Source organism: Lissotriton helveticus, chromosome 7 (assembly GCF_964261635.1).
Source record: "Lissotriton helveticus chromosome 7, aLisHel1.1, whole genome shotgun sequence".
NCBI lineage: Eukaryota > Metazoa > Chordata > Amphibia > Caudata > Salamandridae > Lissotriton > Lissotriton helveticus.
Genome location: NC_136068.1, coordinates 1,279,449,770 through 1,279,465,932, shown reverse-complemented (window position 1 = coordinate 1,279,465,932; position 16,163 = coordinate 1,279,449,770). Strand labels below are relative to the sequence as shown.

Genomic DNA, 16,163 nt, shown 5'->3' with positions numbered 1-16,163 from the left:
CGCTCTCTGGGCTGCACTCCTGTTGCCTTACCCAGGTACTCTTCTGTTCTCACGTTTCCCTAAACCACTGGTTCTCTCCTATTGTGCACCGCTCTGATCGCTGAGCTGGTACTGTCTCCTGCGAGGGCTGACTTGTCTCAGGTCTAATCGTCCCAGAAGTGATCTCCGACGTAGGCAGTTTCACTCTCAGAAGCCAAACTGTCAAATGGCAGATCCCCAAAGAGTACACCATTGGATCCAGCGCAGCAGAGGCAGTTGAGAACACAGGAACATGCACATCAGGAGATAACAACAAGTTTTAGGAGCCGACAGCACATCATGTGTAAGAGGCAAGCAGGAATGAAGCAAAGAAACAGTGCAGATGGTGTGAGAAACCCAGTGGGAGTATGAAGAACAACATTAAAATAACAGATTATTTAGAACCACAGAAGCGTAGAGTCAACTAGGATGAGGACCTGAAGCTGTAACCATCTGGTATTTTAGCCAGAACCATAGTTCCACTACTTACCCAGAGTCAAGGAAGCACCTTGTAACAGAAGCCCCCTTTCTACATCCACCACATCCGAATTGAGAGCCAGAAGAATTGAGAAATAGCACACAAGCCATGACCACCTAAAAGGGGGATAGGAGGTTCGACACCTGAACTGCAGAAAAAGGAACTGTAGTACGGCGAGAGCAGCAACGAACAAACCCCACAAAAGCCAGAGAAAAGTCTGAGACAAACCTGCTCAAGGACAGCAAGAACTCCGAACCACAATACCAAGAGACCGAGATTGCTACAGCAGGCCATGAACAACCCTCCGGCAATAGAAGAAGGGATCCTACCATAGGGCAGCACACATCTACACACACCCAAAAAAAAAACAACTGAGAGCAATGCAAAGTGCTCAGACATCTACCAGAAGTCGGACAGAAAAGGAGAGTGCAACCCCAAATTAGCTCTCTTGATTTCACAGAAAAATGGCAAGCACTCCAACAGCTGGAGAAGGGAAGCAACGAAAGAAACTCTGAAACACCTGCCACATAGTTGAATATCCCAGTTTATGAGCGTACAGATATCATAGCACCCTCAGAGCTCTCCTACACCAGAGTGAATACTGGGAATAGCACACAAAACAAGTATTGGTAAAATCAGTTGGTCCTTTGAGATTTATTGACTTTGCCAATACATTTTACTGATACTGTGCAGTATAAGTATAAAAAACACATTTTGTTTGCCAATGATGTGCAGCATTGTCAAAAATGGAAAAAAAGGCACAAGGATGCAGCTGCTGTTGGTAGCCGTGCATGCATGATGACGTATGTGTGCACATGCATCCATCACCAGGGAATGTTGCGAGCTCATTATTTATTTACTGATGCAAAGTGATGGACACTATTTGAATCAGAAAATATTTTCTTTCAATTTCAGTAGCATAGAAGCACTTTTTGAACTTCAGAAGGAGCCATCAGCAAATGGCAGTATCCGGACCCTCTCAAATGAAAATGTTAAGGGTTGCAATGGTTCAGTGAGAAACAGAGGAGTGAGTGGGGGGAGCAAGTGGCCTGGTGGCAGAGGTGCAACAGGAGCACTTGAGACTTGGCTTGGAAAGCCCCAAAATACAAGCAAACATAAAGGCCATGGAGGGGTGGGTAAAGCAATGGGTGATCTTAGGGTGACAAATGAGAGAGCAACAAGGAGCGTATGGGCTGATGCTCGTTTGGTGGAGGGAAGCAGCAAATGAGGGAGTAAGCTTGAAAATACATACACTCTCATGGAGAACTAAAAAAAAGTAGTTTTCAAAAGGGGAGCATTGGAAGCATAGAAGCCAGCCAACGGAGGATAGAAGTCAGCCAAAGAAAAATATGTTAAAGAGAATATGTTCCAGGGGAAGGCCAAACAAGAAAAGGAAGGCAAGTCATCTTATAAACAACTAAATGAGAGTGTGTGGTTCACAAGAAGCTTTTGCCTACAGACAGCTAAAAGCTGTTTTGTAGGCAAGACAAAACAAGCATTGGAAATGCAATAGGTCTCGCATTAGGAAAGTTTGAGCAATTGGCATTGTAAATGACACTTTTTATTTATGTGTTGGTTTTGAAAATAGCAAAATTAATAGCTTTGTCAGTTACAATGTCAATAGTTTTAACTTTCGCAAATGTGACACCTATAGCATTTGTAATGCAATGTGTGTTGTATTTACGTGACTTAGATGTATTGATATTACAAATAACAATGGCTTTTAATTTTGTAAATAATTAATACTTAAATAAAATTTATTATAATTTATAATGGCAATAGCTTAAACGTTTGTAAATAACTTTTGTGAAGATTATGTTCAGTGTATTTTATTGTGACGAAAATCCAAGAACATTACATTTGCACCTACACACACACACACACACACACACATACACACACACACACATATAGATGTGGTGGTGGTGGATCTGGGGGATGTGGTGGTGGTGGTGATGATGGATGTGGTGGTGATGGGGGTGGATGTGGTGGTGGATGTGGTGGTGGTGGATGTGGTGGATGTGGTGGAGGTGGTGGAGGTGGTGGAGGTGGTGGATGTGGTGGTGGTGGATGTGGTGGTGGTGGATGTGGTGGTGGTGGCTGTGGTGAAAGTGGTGGTGGATGTGGTGGTGGATGTGGTGGTGGATGTGGTGGTGGATGTGGTGGTGGAAGTGATGGTGGAAGTGATGGTGGAAGTGATGGTGGGTGTGGTGGATGCGGTGGTGGATGAGGTGGTGGATGTGGTGGTGGTGGATGTGGTGGTGGATGTGGTGGTGGAAGTGGTGGTGGAAGTGATGCTGGAAGTGATGGTGGGTGTGGTGGATGCGGTGGTGGATGAGGTGGATGCGGTGGTGGATGCGGTGGTGGATGAGGTGGTGGATGTGGTGGTGGATGTGGTGGTGGTGGATGTGGTGGTGGTGGTGGATGTGGTGGTGGTGGTGGATGTGGTGGTGGTGCATGCGGTGGTGGTGCATGCGGTGGTGGAAGTGGTGGTGGATGCGTTGGATGTGGTGGTGGTTGTGGGGGATGCGGTGGTGGATGTGGTGGTGGATGTGGTGGTGGATGCGGTGGTGGATGCGGTGGTGGATGCGGTGGTGGATGCGGTGGTGGTGCATGTGGGGGTTGTGGTGGATGTGGTGGTGGATGTGGCGGTGGATGTCATGGTGGATGTGGAGGTGGTGGTGGATGTGGTGGTGGATGCGGTGGATGCGGTGGATGTGGTGGTGGATGTGGTGGTGGTAGTGGATGCGGTGGATGTGGTGGTGGTGGATGCGGTGGATGTGGTGGTCGATGTGGCGGTGGATGTCATCGTGGAGGTGATGGTGGATGTGGATGTGGTGGTGGTGGATGGGGTGGTGGTGGATGTGGTGGTGGTGGATGTAGTGGTGGTGGGTGTGGTGGTGGGTGCGGTGGATGTGGCGGTGGATGTGGCGGTGGATGTGGCGGTGATGGTGGATGTGGTGGTGGTGGTGGATGCGGTGGATGTGGTGGTGGTGGATGTGGTGGTGGTGGATGCGGTGGATGTGGTGGTGGATATGGTGGTGGTGGATGTGGTGGTGGATGTGGTGGTGGATGCGGTGGTGGTGCATGTGGTGGATGTGGTGGATGTGGTGGTGGATGTGGCGGTGGATGTCATGGTGGATGTTATGGTGGATGTGGAGGTGATGGTGGATGTGGTGGTGGATGTGGTGGTGGATGCGGTGGTGGATGCGGTGGTGGATGCGGTGGTGGATGCGGTGGTGGATGGGGTGGTGAATGTAGTGGTGGTGAATGTGGTGGTGGTGAATGTGGTGGTGGTGGATGTGGTGGTGGTGGGTGTGGTGGTGATGTGGCGGTGTATGTGGCGGTGTATGTGGCGGTGGATGTGGCGGTGGAGGTGGATGTGGAGGTGGAGGTGGATGCGGAGGTGGAGGTGGAGGTGGAGGTGGATGTGGAGGTGGTGGTGGCGGTGGATGTGGTGGTGGTGGCGGTGGCGGTGGATGTGGTGGTGGATGCGGTGGTGGATGCAGTGGTGGATGCAGTGGTGGATGCAGTGGTGGTGCATGTGGTGGATGCGGTGGTGGTGGATGTGGTGGTGGATGCGGTGGATGTGGTGGTGGATGTGGTGGTGGTGGGTGTGGTGGATGTGGTGGTGGATGTGGTGGTGGTGGGTGTGGTGGATGTGGTGGTGAATGTGGTGGTGGTGCATGTGGTGGTGGTGGATGTGGTGGTGGTGGATGTGGTGGTGGATGTGGCGGTGGATGTGGCGGTGGATGTGGCGGTGGATGTGATGGCGGATGTGATGGCGGATGTGATGGCGGATGTGATGGTGGATGTGGTGGTGGATGTGGTGGTGGATGTGGAGGTGATGGTGGATGTGGTGGTGGATGCGGTGGATGTGGTGGTGGTGGATGTAGTGGTGGTGGACGTAGTGGTGGTGGACGTGGTGGTGGTGGACACGGTGGTGGTGGACACGGTGGTGGTTGTCGTGGACTTGTTGGTGGTGGATGTGGTGGCTACCTACTCTGTCAATAGCCTTCCCTTTGACCTGGTCAGCATCAAATCGCCAGTCTAGGTAAACGTTGTTTATGCCCCTATAGTCTCGCTCAATGCGCATGCGCATTGAGAGACGAGACCTAAAAAAATGCATCCAAAATATAGATTAGAGTAATACCCAGATCGTATGTGGTGAAATATTTGTATAACTGTCCTTTAAAAGGACACACTTCATAGCTCAGCTGGTAACTTCCTTGCTATACCACTCCAAAAAAATAAATATATGCCATCAGCAAGCTTCAAGTGATTCCATCATTTAAATCTAAATCTTGCTTCTAAGTACCCTTTACATTTGCAGATTAACCAGTGGGGCACATTTACATTTATTTCACTCGAGCAGGCACCCTGGTAAGAAGGCTTGTTTAGCGTCCTATCCCTCCCTCGATTTCACAGCCACAGGAGACTACCCATCTGAAACTTCAGCTGAGGCATTTCAGCTGTCCGAATTAACCGTACCGGGACAGTTGTTTTTTCACAACAAAGTGGGTGGAACGGATTCTCTTAAACTGAAAAGGTGTGGGCACGTCGTACCCTCAGACCCTGACCACTTGTGAGACCCCCAATATTGGGTCTCACCATGACAGAAGGCCAAAAACCTGAGAGACAAAAGCAAAAATATCGTGGATTTCGGTGCATTAGAGATTACCGTAGTACAAGGAACACTACAATAGTAAAGGAGAATTAATGATGCCAAACAAATGGGAATAGAGACGGAAAACTGGTTAGGATACAATAAGAATTCACATCATCAGATATGTCCCCAGGTGGTGTACTTAACACACGAGGATGTTGAACTACATAAAAATTTTCTGACAAGCTAAATAAAATATTTAATTAAATACCAAAATCTTTTGGCTGTACTCAGTGCTTCATCGGAGCAATGCGAAGCACTGAAAGTACAAAGTCATGTTAATCATGCTTACACCGTACTGCCAACGTTATTAACTTGCTAACCTTGCATATGCATATTGTTATGAAACAAAATCATCCATCTATATTAACGCGAATTACTATGCGTAACAGTTAGAACACGGGACGTGAAATGAATTTTAAGTGACAAGGGGCTCATTAAACAACATTTTAAGCCATTAACACCACAACGTACTGCCTTCCACTTCGGTGTCCTGTCTGGCAACGGAAGGGAATCTGGGCCTTGGCGACAGTCACTTGGAGCACAGCTAGCACCGGGACTTTCCACACCAGGCACCCACGGCGGGAGAGCAGGCGCGCCGTTGGTGCTGAGAGCTCACTCACACTGCTTTTGTAATACTGAAGCAAGCCTGCTGCTCCCTACGCTCTGAACAACCCCCCCCCCCGTGGCTCTAGGGGCCGATGGAATCGCTTCACTGGCTGAATGGTAAAAGTCACCGTAATTTTCTAGCTATAATCACGGCACCCTTGAAGCAAACCCCGCCAAACACATGAACAAAGGGCAGGATCTGGCATTCGCCATAATATTACTACGACGTGCCAGCACCCATTGATTTTCATACTCGATGGAGGTGAACATTGACATAAAGATATCTCATTTGTCAAAACAATGAGTTTAATTGCCATGCTTTACTATTCTCCCATGAGTCTCCATGTTGACTTATATAACAACAAGCCCGCCATCTACATTAGATACATATATGTGGACGCCGTCTGACCAGATCTGTTACTTAACTGTACCTTTTCTATGCATTTGAATCATCCGATAGGAAGACTTCCGGGCCACTTGGCCAGTGTAATTAATGACGCAAACACATCCGCTGACAGATGAGTCACTTCCACGATGATTTGGCGCGTGGGCTGATTCTCCCAGACAGCAACGGTTGTGGATTTGCATTTATGTCAGCCAATTTCTGAGCAACAACCATCATTAACACAAACGCACTCGGTACTTTCTCTGCCCGTTGCTTCAGATAGAAAATTCGTCATGTAGGAACGTCCGCCTCAGGGCTTTTTTTTTTCTTTTTAAATACGTTTCCGGTACTTAATTGAGCATTCGTCACTGCCAGGCTCTTTCGCAAGCTATGCACAAATGTAAGTTGTATTATTTCATGTTGCACTTTATAGAAGGAACACACATTGGCAAATGTTAACAAGGTATTACCCGTGAAAGGAAACCCGGGGACCTACCTGTGGGCTTTATGTCTGCAGTCCGGATTAGAACGGAAGCCAGGCAACTTGTTTTGGGACGGGGGCGGGGCCGCAAACAGGAAGCGGACGGGAGCCCCGCGCTTCTGTAGTCAGCCGGAAGATTTGCCTGTGAACTAGCGGAGCTCCCGTGGTCGTGGAGAGCCCCGCCTGTTGTCAAGACTGACCCGCAGGCTGCCGAGGGAGACAGGGACACACGAAAAGACCCCGGTAAGTGTGGGGGGAGGGGGTGCGCGCGCGTATGTGTGTGTGCGTGTGTGCGTGTGTGTGTCTGTCTGTCTATGTGCGCGCGCCCCTGTATGTGTGTGCATGCAGAGGGGTGGGGGCTGGCTGTGTCTGTGCCATTCATGCATGAGAGCAGAGCGACGCGAAAGTAGGGGCTGGGAGTTCATCTGCGCAGGCGCGGCTCAGACGCGCGCTCCCGCGGTCAAAACTGAGACTGCAAAAGCGCGCGTCTGAGTCGTGTCCACTCTCCTGAATACGGGCCACATTAGGTCTGTAGCAGACTCTCAATGCTCACGCATTGAGAGTAGTCTGCTCGACCTAAAAAGGGGCTTCTGTCTTCTAGTGAAAGTATTCTGGAGATCCTTCAAGATTTATTACGTTTCTGAATGGCCTGGTAGTGTAGTTTGCCTTTGATCTGGACAATTGTTCTCTGACAGATCCAGAATGGAGTATCTGATTGCTTCCTTAATTGTCACTTAATATCCCTGATTGAACAATAATGCCAATTTCTTGGCAAACTTCAGGAAGATGTTTGGAAATTCTAAATAGGAAGAAGTCATCTCCAGATCACCTAAAGTCAATGGATCTCCTTTTACTTTCGGTCTCGTGACCTCCTTCACGGTTCCACTCTTAGTGTCTTTAGGGAGTCATAAGATGACTTTAAATTTAATCACGTCCCGAATTATGCCATAGTGCTTGGGATACACTAGCTGGAACAACACAATTGCTAACGTCAGTTGGGGGACCAGAGTCATTTCTCTGCATTCAAGTTCTGCAGAGATAATTGATACTCAGACTGGAGTTATTGGGCTCTCGTGATACAAGAACTTTCGGAAGACCCGTCTCATGCTACTATTGGTCAGACTTTGTCCATTATTATGGCTGACTAGGAGTTTAAAGATTTCTTTCAGAAGCCTAGCCCTGTGTCTTTTCCTCCTCACTGAGATATGGATTATGCCATCCTGACTGTACCCAGAGCTATAATTTCCTATGGTGGAAAAGGCTGTCCCAGCAGGATAAACTGATTCTGAAGGGATATCTTGATGAGAATCTTCTGAATGGCCTGATTGTCCAGTCTGAATCAAGTGAGGTAGTTTCCCTTTTTCACCCCTTAGAAGTCCAAAGAGCTTAGACCGTGCATTGTTTATCATAGTTTAATAAGATCACCATTAAGTGCCTTTACCCTCTTCCACTCACCAAACACTTACATGAGTCAGTTTGTGGTGCAGAAGGTCCACAAAGGTAGATCTCCATGGAGATTACCGTTTCTCACTGGGTTAAGGTAGGTGATGAGTAGAAGATGGCCTTTCGACCTCCCTAAGCCTTACAAATGCACCAGGAGTTGTCTAGAGGTCCCTTAACAACTTGTTCTCGGACATCCTGGACTAATTTCTTGTGGTATACCTGAATGATATTCTGATCTTCTCTGCTACTCTTCCGGAACATTGAGTTCATGTACCTTCAGTCCTTCTCAGTGAAAGCCATCTATCCTGTAAGGTGGTGCAGTGTGAATTTAGGAGAACCGAAGTGGAATAGCAGTTGCAGCTGCTATCGAACAGGCGTGGGGGGGAGAGTGGGGGAGCGGAGGAAGAGGGGAGGGAATTAAAAATAAATAAAAAACAAACTCTTACCTGGATGCGGCTGGCCGCCACCCTTCCTCTGTCCTCTCGTACTCTTCCTGGCTTCTGTGGAAGCAAGAAGCACCCAGGCTCCCCTGAGCCAATCGCAGCGCTGTAATGCAGTGTTGTGATTGGTAAGGACCCAGGGTACCCTGAGCCAAATGCAACGCTACAATGTAGCGTCATGATTGGTCTGAGCACTGTGGTTCGGTGCTCAGACAGGGAATGGGACCCTGGGCATGTTCTCTACCCAGGCTGTAAAGTAGCCTGGGTGAAGAACATACAAAGTGCGCACGAAAGTTTCGCCGGCCAAACATTCAAGCGCACTTAGGAAGTTGCCACCACTCCTCCCCCGTCTCTAAACAGACCAGCCTGACCCGCCCTGCCCCATCCCCAAACAACGTAGCCGGTACCTTTAAATAATATAATAATAACGTTAAATTATTATCATTTTTCAATTTTTAATTGCTCACTCAGTGAGCAGTGGGGCATGGCTCCTCACTCTAAGCAGAGGAGCCGCCACTAGGGATTAGCTGGTCTTTTGTCTCTATGAGGACTGATTATATGTGGATCCTCCTAAGCTCTTTACCGTTTTGAGTGGCTGACTAACTTTTGTAGACAGTTTGTTAAAAACTTTGCTGAAATGGCTAGTCCCATTTGTGCAACTATGCAAAAGGAGAACCTAACTAAAGGTTTTTCTTGGACTACAAATGCCTTTATTAGGCCTTCACCCAGTTCCAAATTCTCAGGTACCCAGTTCCTTTCAAGAAATGTATTGTAGTAACTGATGCCTCTAATTATTCTGTGGGAGCAGTTCTGCTTCAGTTCCATTAGAAGGACAACCTGGAGCATCCCATCTTTTACCTCTCCCATGTTTTGAATCCTTGATTCTGTAATGCAAGTTCTTGGCCTTAAACATGCCTGTATGGAATGGCAGCATCTTTTAGTGGGAGCAGGTAAACCTTTTGGGGATCGGATGCATGATAAAAACCTCCAGTTTCTGCAGATCATGCATTGTAGAAATAGCAGAAAAAGGCATATTTCTTTTCACAATATGACTTTTTTTGTAACTCATATCCATGACACTTACAACATTCTTACTGATGCCTAGTCTCGACAGGTCAATGTGGTCTAGGATTCAGAGGAAACTGTCCTTTTGGTCCCTGACAGAGTTATTGTGTCTGACAAGGTCCTTTTTTAAGCACACGAGAGCACTGAGCTCTCTCTGGAAGATATTGATGTTCTGCAAAGTCAAATGCCCTTGACTTACTGACGGAATCTATATTTTTCCAGCAGGCCTTGGTTCCAACTAAGAGTCTTCAAACCGAGGTTTTGGAAATGTGTCATGATTTGGCAGCGGCAGGCTATTGTGGGGTAAGTTAACCTTACAGCGTGTCTTGCATTCCTTCTGATGGCCTACTATTCTCCAGGATGTAGCGCTCTATGTAACATCCTATCATATCAAGTATGAAGAAAACACATTTAGGAAATTGAAAATAATAATTCTGAACCTGTACAGCCAACACTATATAATACAGTCTAATACAATAGAATGCAACCAGTTTCATTCAAAAGATGATTTTTTATTATTCAAATTTTCTTTTTAATATAAATGTAGAATTTAAGAAATTGTCTGAAAATTATACTTTCAGAATTCTATTGCTCAGTACAAATCTTATTTAACTACTCCTTAATATTCACAATTTTAAAATTCAAGAGTGACTTTCTAAATTAATTGAATCAAATAACGCATTTTCAATACAAGAACGACATTCAATGTTAACATGGCTTGAAATTCTTATTAGATCTAATAAGAAGTCTAAAGTCTTGGGACTAAAGTCTCCCCATTCCACTGTGTTCAGGCCTTCCGTCCTCGTTCCCTTCCCTCTTCTGTGCTGTCTAGTCCTCTTGTGTTTGCTGCTGCTGATTTTGTAGAGAAACTTGACTCTGAAAGGAGAGTGATTGCTTGGAATCGTCAGTATGGTAAGACAGTTATGAAGGCTGGTGCTGACAGGATAGGAAGACCAGCTGTAAACTAAAGGTGGGAGAGAAGGTTTGGATGTCTTTCAGGTTATTGCCCACTCAAATGTTGCGAGTCCCCAATGAAACAAATTTATTCAGTCATATTTAGGCTCAGTCTTCTTAACTCTTGGAAGATTCATCCTACCGTTCATGTTTCTCAGTTAAAGCCTTTTGTTCTTGATCCTTTTGTCGCATCTCTTCTCCTGTCATGGAAGATGAGGAACGGGAATACAAGATCAGTGTTCACTTGAAAGGCTATCCTGCTAGTTGGTGAGTATTCTTGGGTTCCTGCCTCTTTAGTCCATGCCCCTAGCTGGTTCTTTATTTTTTTTCTGGCTTCTACTTCTCTCTTCAGCTCCAACATGGCAATCACCTATCTGAGGGTTTACAGCTGCCTTTTAACACAACTCAGCAGCTAGTCCACTTCACGGTTTCATTCTCTTTCGTATTCAAATCTGCATACAAGCCTCAGTCCTGCTAGCTGATGTCAGTTAATTTCTTTCTGCGACTCTGACATGGATCTAGAAATCCACTCCAAACGTCCCAGGTCTTCGATGACACCCAAAATATTTTTTTTTAATAATCAATTTGTTTGATTTTTGCAAAGAGACAATAATAAAAATCTAAGTAACAAACAGTACAGAATATTCGGCAGCACAACCACACGTGACATTAGGCGAGTGAGACATTCTTACGTTGGTCCCAAAAACATTTTTACATGGTGCTAGGGAATGATGTCCCCACTGAAAATGACAGGATTCATGCTGTGCCGATACTGTAGGAAGCAAATGTTGGTCACAAACCAGAAGGAGGCATGTATGTTGTCTGTGGGCTTCGGTGTGTCCTCATGCACCCAAAAATGATTCGGAAGCCGAAGGAAAAATTCTGTCACTGTACGTAAGAAGAGGTCACTGCCAAAGCATAGGCCCCACTCCTAGTTATGGGCTCAATCGCAGTCCCGATCACAAGGCTGTCCCTGGGAAAAGTTTACTTCCTGGTCAAAGTATTGCAGTGAGTCAAAGTTTAGACATAAGCATTTTACCCATCCTGCCAATTCAAGTCTAGCAAGAAGGCATGAGGACATGAAGCTGAAGATCGCACTGCTCCTTTGATGTCCACTAAGTCCTAAACAATTCTGCAATTGGTCCTGATGCATCCTGAGTTCCTCAGGCTGTCGTCAACCCTGTAGTGTAGTTCCTATAGTACCCTCATGCAGGACCTGTGCTTTTGGACAACATACACCGGTGGTAGACGGACTCTGTGCCCCCCCCCCACCACGTATGTTAGCCTAATTTGCATTAGCTAGCTCACAGTGCCACTAGAATCTCCTTTTATCAGAGAGATTCGTTTTTGGCAACCTCAGAACACAACATACCTTGATTCCTCAGACTCATGGAAACAATATACTACTTTTGACCCACTCACTCGTGCTTGCTCATTTTGTCTCAGAGAGATACACAGAAGAAACATTCGAGCGTGTTTACAATAAGAATTTATTGTACTGTTGTTCTTCTAGTGTAAAATATATGCACTGCTACAACTGTTACACAGTAGAAGAGATATAGGATCAGCAGTACATGGAATGAAAAGGAATAATACAGTTCTACCATTTTGCAATAGTCATGAACATATACATCAATATAAAATGCATTTATGAAATAAAGCACATACTCCTAAGATGCCTGTCTAGATGTACCTAAGTGTACCTAGCATGTGAGTAGGTGTGAAAGAGCTAATAAGACTAAGAGCCAAGAATCCCGCTAGGATTTAGTCAAACCCGATTACCTTAATAGTTAGCCTACCCCGCGCTCCAAGACCGGGAGATAGAGGAGCAGCGCGGTGCGGAGGAGGAGGGGAGCCCACCCCGCCTCCACAGGACACTGGCTGGAGCCTCGCCGGCTCCCCATTGAAGTCCCGGTCCCAGAAGAGGGACCGGGCGAAGAGGAGTCCCCGCAGAGAAGAGCCGGTAAGGTTCCTGGGAAGGTTACGGAGAAGAGAGGTGCTGCTGCTGCTGCTGCAGAATGTGAGGTGAGGGGCGGGGCGGGGGTCTAGGGGAGCTGTGAGGCCTTAGGATGCATAGTCTACAAGGCAGCAGGGTAGTGCCTTGTGGCAGTGGATGGCGCTGGGGGGATCGGGCCGGATGCTGGGGGTCGCACAGGGCGGGCATCCCACAGGGGCAGGAATCCGTCTGCAGGAGTCTCTCGATGGCTCGGTGTAGTGTCTGGTCGAGTGTGGGGCGTGGGGCTGGGTGTGTGGGACCCGGCCTTCTGCGCTTTCATGGCAGGGCCTCGATACCGCAGGTGGCCTTTGGGCGCGGAGGGTCTTTGGACATCGGTTCCCCCCCTGGCCCTCGGCTCGCACTTAGGTCTGACGGTGGGGGATGGGGGTTTTCCCACATGCCGGCCATCCCTGGGGCGTTCCGCAGGACCCGCTGCCAACTTTGGGGGGCATTTAGCCGTAGTGAAGGCTTGGCTTCGAGGTCTTTTAGGACAGTGCAGCCGACAGCAGGGGTGGGGGGATCCTGGGACACTGCGGGCATGCTGTGACTGAGCGCTCAAATTGCCAGAAATGACTGAGCGTGTGTGTCTCTCGGATTGGTAGGAGGGATGTTGTGGAATTTGCAAATTAATACAATGTGGGGCTTAAGGACGTGGATTGGTCCGAGGGGAGTTAGGGTGGAGGAGGAGCACTTTCTTGATTGAAGACTTAAAGGACGGACACGGAATGAATGCCAGTTTATTGGTAAATAAGCCAAGGGAAGGGTTCTAGGTAAATGCAGGGTTTATGGCTTTAAAGAATAGCGGCTGCTTAGGAGACCTCGGAAGCGCGCTTGAGGAGTGTGGAGGGTTGCAGTGACAGGCACTGGTGAGCGCTACACCCACTTAACGTTTGCCTTTCTACAACACTATAATACATACTACTATCTACTACTCTACTAATAACACTAATACTCAACACACTCTCTACTACTCACTCTGCTAAAACTATTAACACTACTAACACTCTACTACTCCACTACTCACTCTTTACAACTCTGCTAATCACACTCTAATAATAACACTTTACTACTCACTCTTTAATAATCCCTCTCTAATACAAAATAACTCACTCCACTACTATACTAATTACTACACAACTCTATAATACTCACAAATCACTCTACTACTCACACTCTACTATTCTCTTCTTGGTAAATACTACTATTGATACTCACTACTACTCACTAAAATACTATTTACAACTATATAATACACTAATACTCTATTTACCTATTACTCTATATTAATAATTCTAATAATCAACTACACACTCTACTACTCACTCTATAATACTCACCATTACTCACTCTACTACTAACTGTCAACTTCTTACTCATTGCTACTAACTGACTTTCATACTCACTCTTTACTACAACTCTGCTAATCACACTATTCCTCTGTACTACTCTCTATTCGCTCTCTGCTACTCACTCTCTACTACACAAAAAAATATTACTCAGTTATGCTCACTATTAATAACTATTACTCTATAGTGATAACTACTACTCTACTACACACTCTCTACTCCTCTAATACAAACTATCTACTACTCACTCTACAACTCACTCTCTACTACTAACTGTCTACTACTCTGTTTATAATACCATACTCACACTTTACTAATAACTATCCACAATATACTACTCACTCGCCGCACCTCAAATAACTCTATACTGCTCACTTAAATACTATATAATACTCTACTCCCTAATACTCTCTACTGCTCTACTCACTACTAATAATTGTCTACTACACATTCTCTACTACTCAAAATAATTATACTACTCACTTTCTACAACTCTATCCAAAAAACTCAACACTACTCTCTACAAATCACTTGTTACTACTCAGTATAATACTCTCTATTATAACTATATAATGCACTACTGCACTTTACTAACTACTCACTCTACTACTACTGTAAACTACTCAGACTTTACTCAATCTCTACTACTCTCTAATACTCTCAATTTACACTCTGGTACTCACTGTACTAATCATACTATAATACACCCTCTAACTACTCTCTACTACCTACTAGTCAAACACCTCACAACTCACTCAATTACACTATCCACTATATTATACTCACTCTCTACTACTCTACTACTCTCTACTACACCCTAATACGCTAAAGTACTAACTAACTACTGCTCTCTAATAGCTACTCTATTTTAAAAGTCATTCACAACTCACTCTACTAAATATATCTACTACTCCATATACTATCTACGACTCACTAGACTACATATATTTCTATTTAGTACTTTTCATTACTCACTACTACTCTGTCTCTACTACTCACTATCTACTACTGCCTACAACTCACTCCTACTCTACAACGTCTATATTGCTTCCGATTTTTAAAAAAGGCGACCATAATAACCCTGCCTGTTATCGCCCTATTTCCCTCCTGGGCTCCACAGGCAAGGTTATGGGTCGGCTTCTCCTTAAAAGACTCCAAGACTGGGCCGAATGTAATCAAGTGATTTCTGACCTGCAGAATGGCTTTCGAGAGTGTCTGGGGACAGTGGAGCAGGCTTTAAACCTGTCTCTGTTGATAGGTAAATACGTTGGGGCAAAAAAGGGGAGGCTGCATTTAGCATTCGTCGATCTCTCGGCGGCTTTTGATTGCGTCTCCCACAGCAAACTCTGGAAACTCCTTCTGTCCATGGGGGTAGACCCTCCCTTGGTATATTTTATCCAAAATCTTTACACGGGGCCACCGCTAAAGGACGGTATGGTACGGGGGGAACTCACAACATCTTTCCCAGTAGCCAAGGGTGTCAGACAAGGGTGTGTTCTGGCACCCTTCCTTTTTAATCTCTACATGAATGGATTGGAGGTTGCGATGCTTGAAGGAAGTAAGGACCTGCCCATGATAGATCGTCGTCCAATACCCGCACTGATCTACGCGGATGACGCGGTCATCATGGCCAGGACCCCTCGGCAACTCCAACTCCTTCTTGATAGATATAGCATTTTCATGGCAAGCTTAGACTTAAATGTAAACACTAAGAAAACATTTGTTATGCATTTGGGGAAACGCCTCAAACACCTTGGCGGTGCTCAGATCAATAATATCACCCTGGAAAGCGCAAACTCATACCCTTATTTAGGAATCCAGATAGATAATACTTCTAACTGGCGTCCAGCACTTTTAGCCAGAAAGATGGGGTTCCTTAGAGCTACAACAGCCTTGGTTACATTCGCCCAAAAACTGGGTCAGCGCCCCTCGCGGGAACTCATCCAGATCTATAGGGCTAAGTGCTGCCCAGTGGCAATGTATGGGGCAGGGGTATGGGGGCATGTAAACTCGGAATCTATCCAAAAAGTAGAAAACGGCTTCCTGCGGTATCTCCTGGCAGCCCCAAAAAGCTCACCAACCTTCGGTTGTCATATGGAGTTGGGTGAGGACTATATTTCCGATCTTATTGCTGTCCAACCAATTCTTTTATGGCACCGTCTTTGGCAAACTTTAGAATGTAAAGTGACACGCTTACTCATTTCAGACTGCCTCACCCTGGAAAAGTGGAAAAATATCCCATGGTTACTTTACGTTCATAACTTTCTCAGAGATGTAAACAT

At 46.1% G+C, this 16,163-nt stretch overlaps 1 protein-coding gene across 5 annotated transcripts in view; it reads left to right on the top strand.

Annotated features, from left to right (window-relative positions):
• The window catches only part of NT5C (5', 3'-nucleotidase, cytosolic), a 531,233-nt gene that overhangs the window by 39,303 nt on the left and 475,767 nt on the right, over positions 1–16,163 (top strand). For 4 of the 5 annotated variants that reach the window (XM_078654501.1, XM_078654499.1, XM_078654502.1 and 1 more), the window contains exon 2: positions 9,808–9,888. The exons of the other annotated variant lie outside the window; for it this stretch is intronic. In XM_078654501.1, the coding sequence (XP_078510627.1) occupies positions 9,808–9,888 (81 nt within the window). The remainder of the gene's footprint in view (positions 1–9,807; positions 9,889–16,163) is intronic. 5 annotated transcript variants of the gene reach the window in all.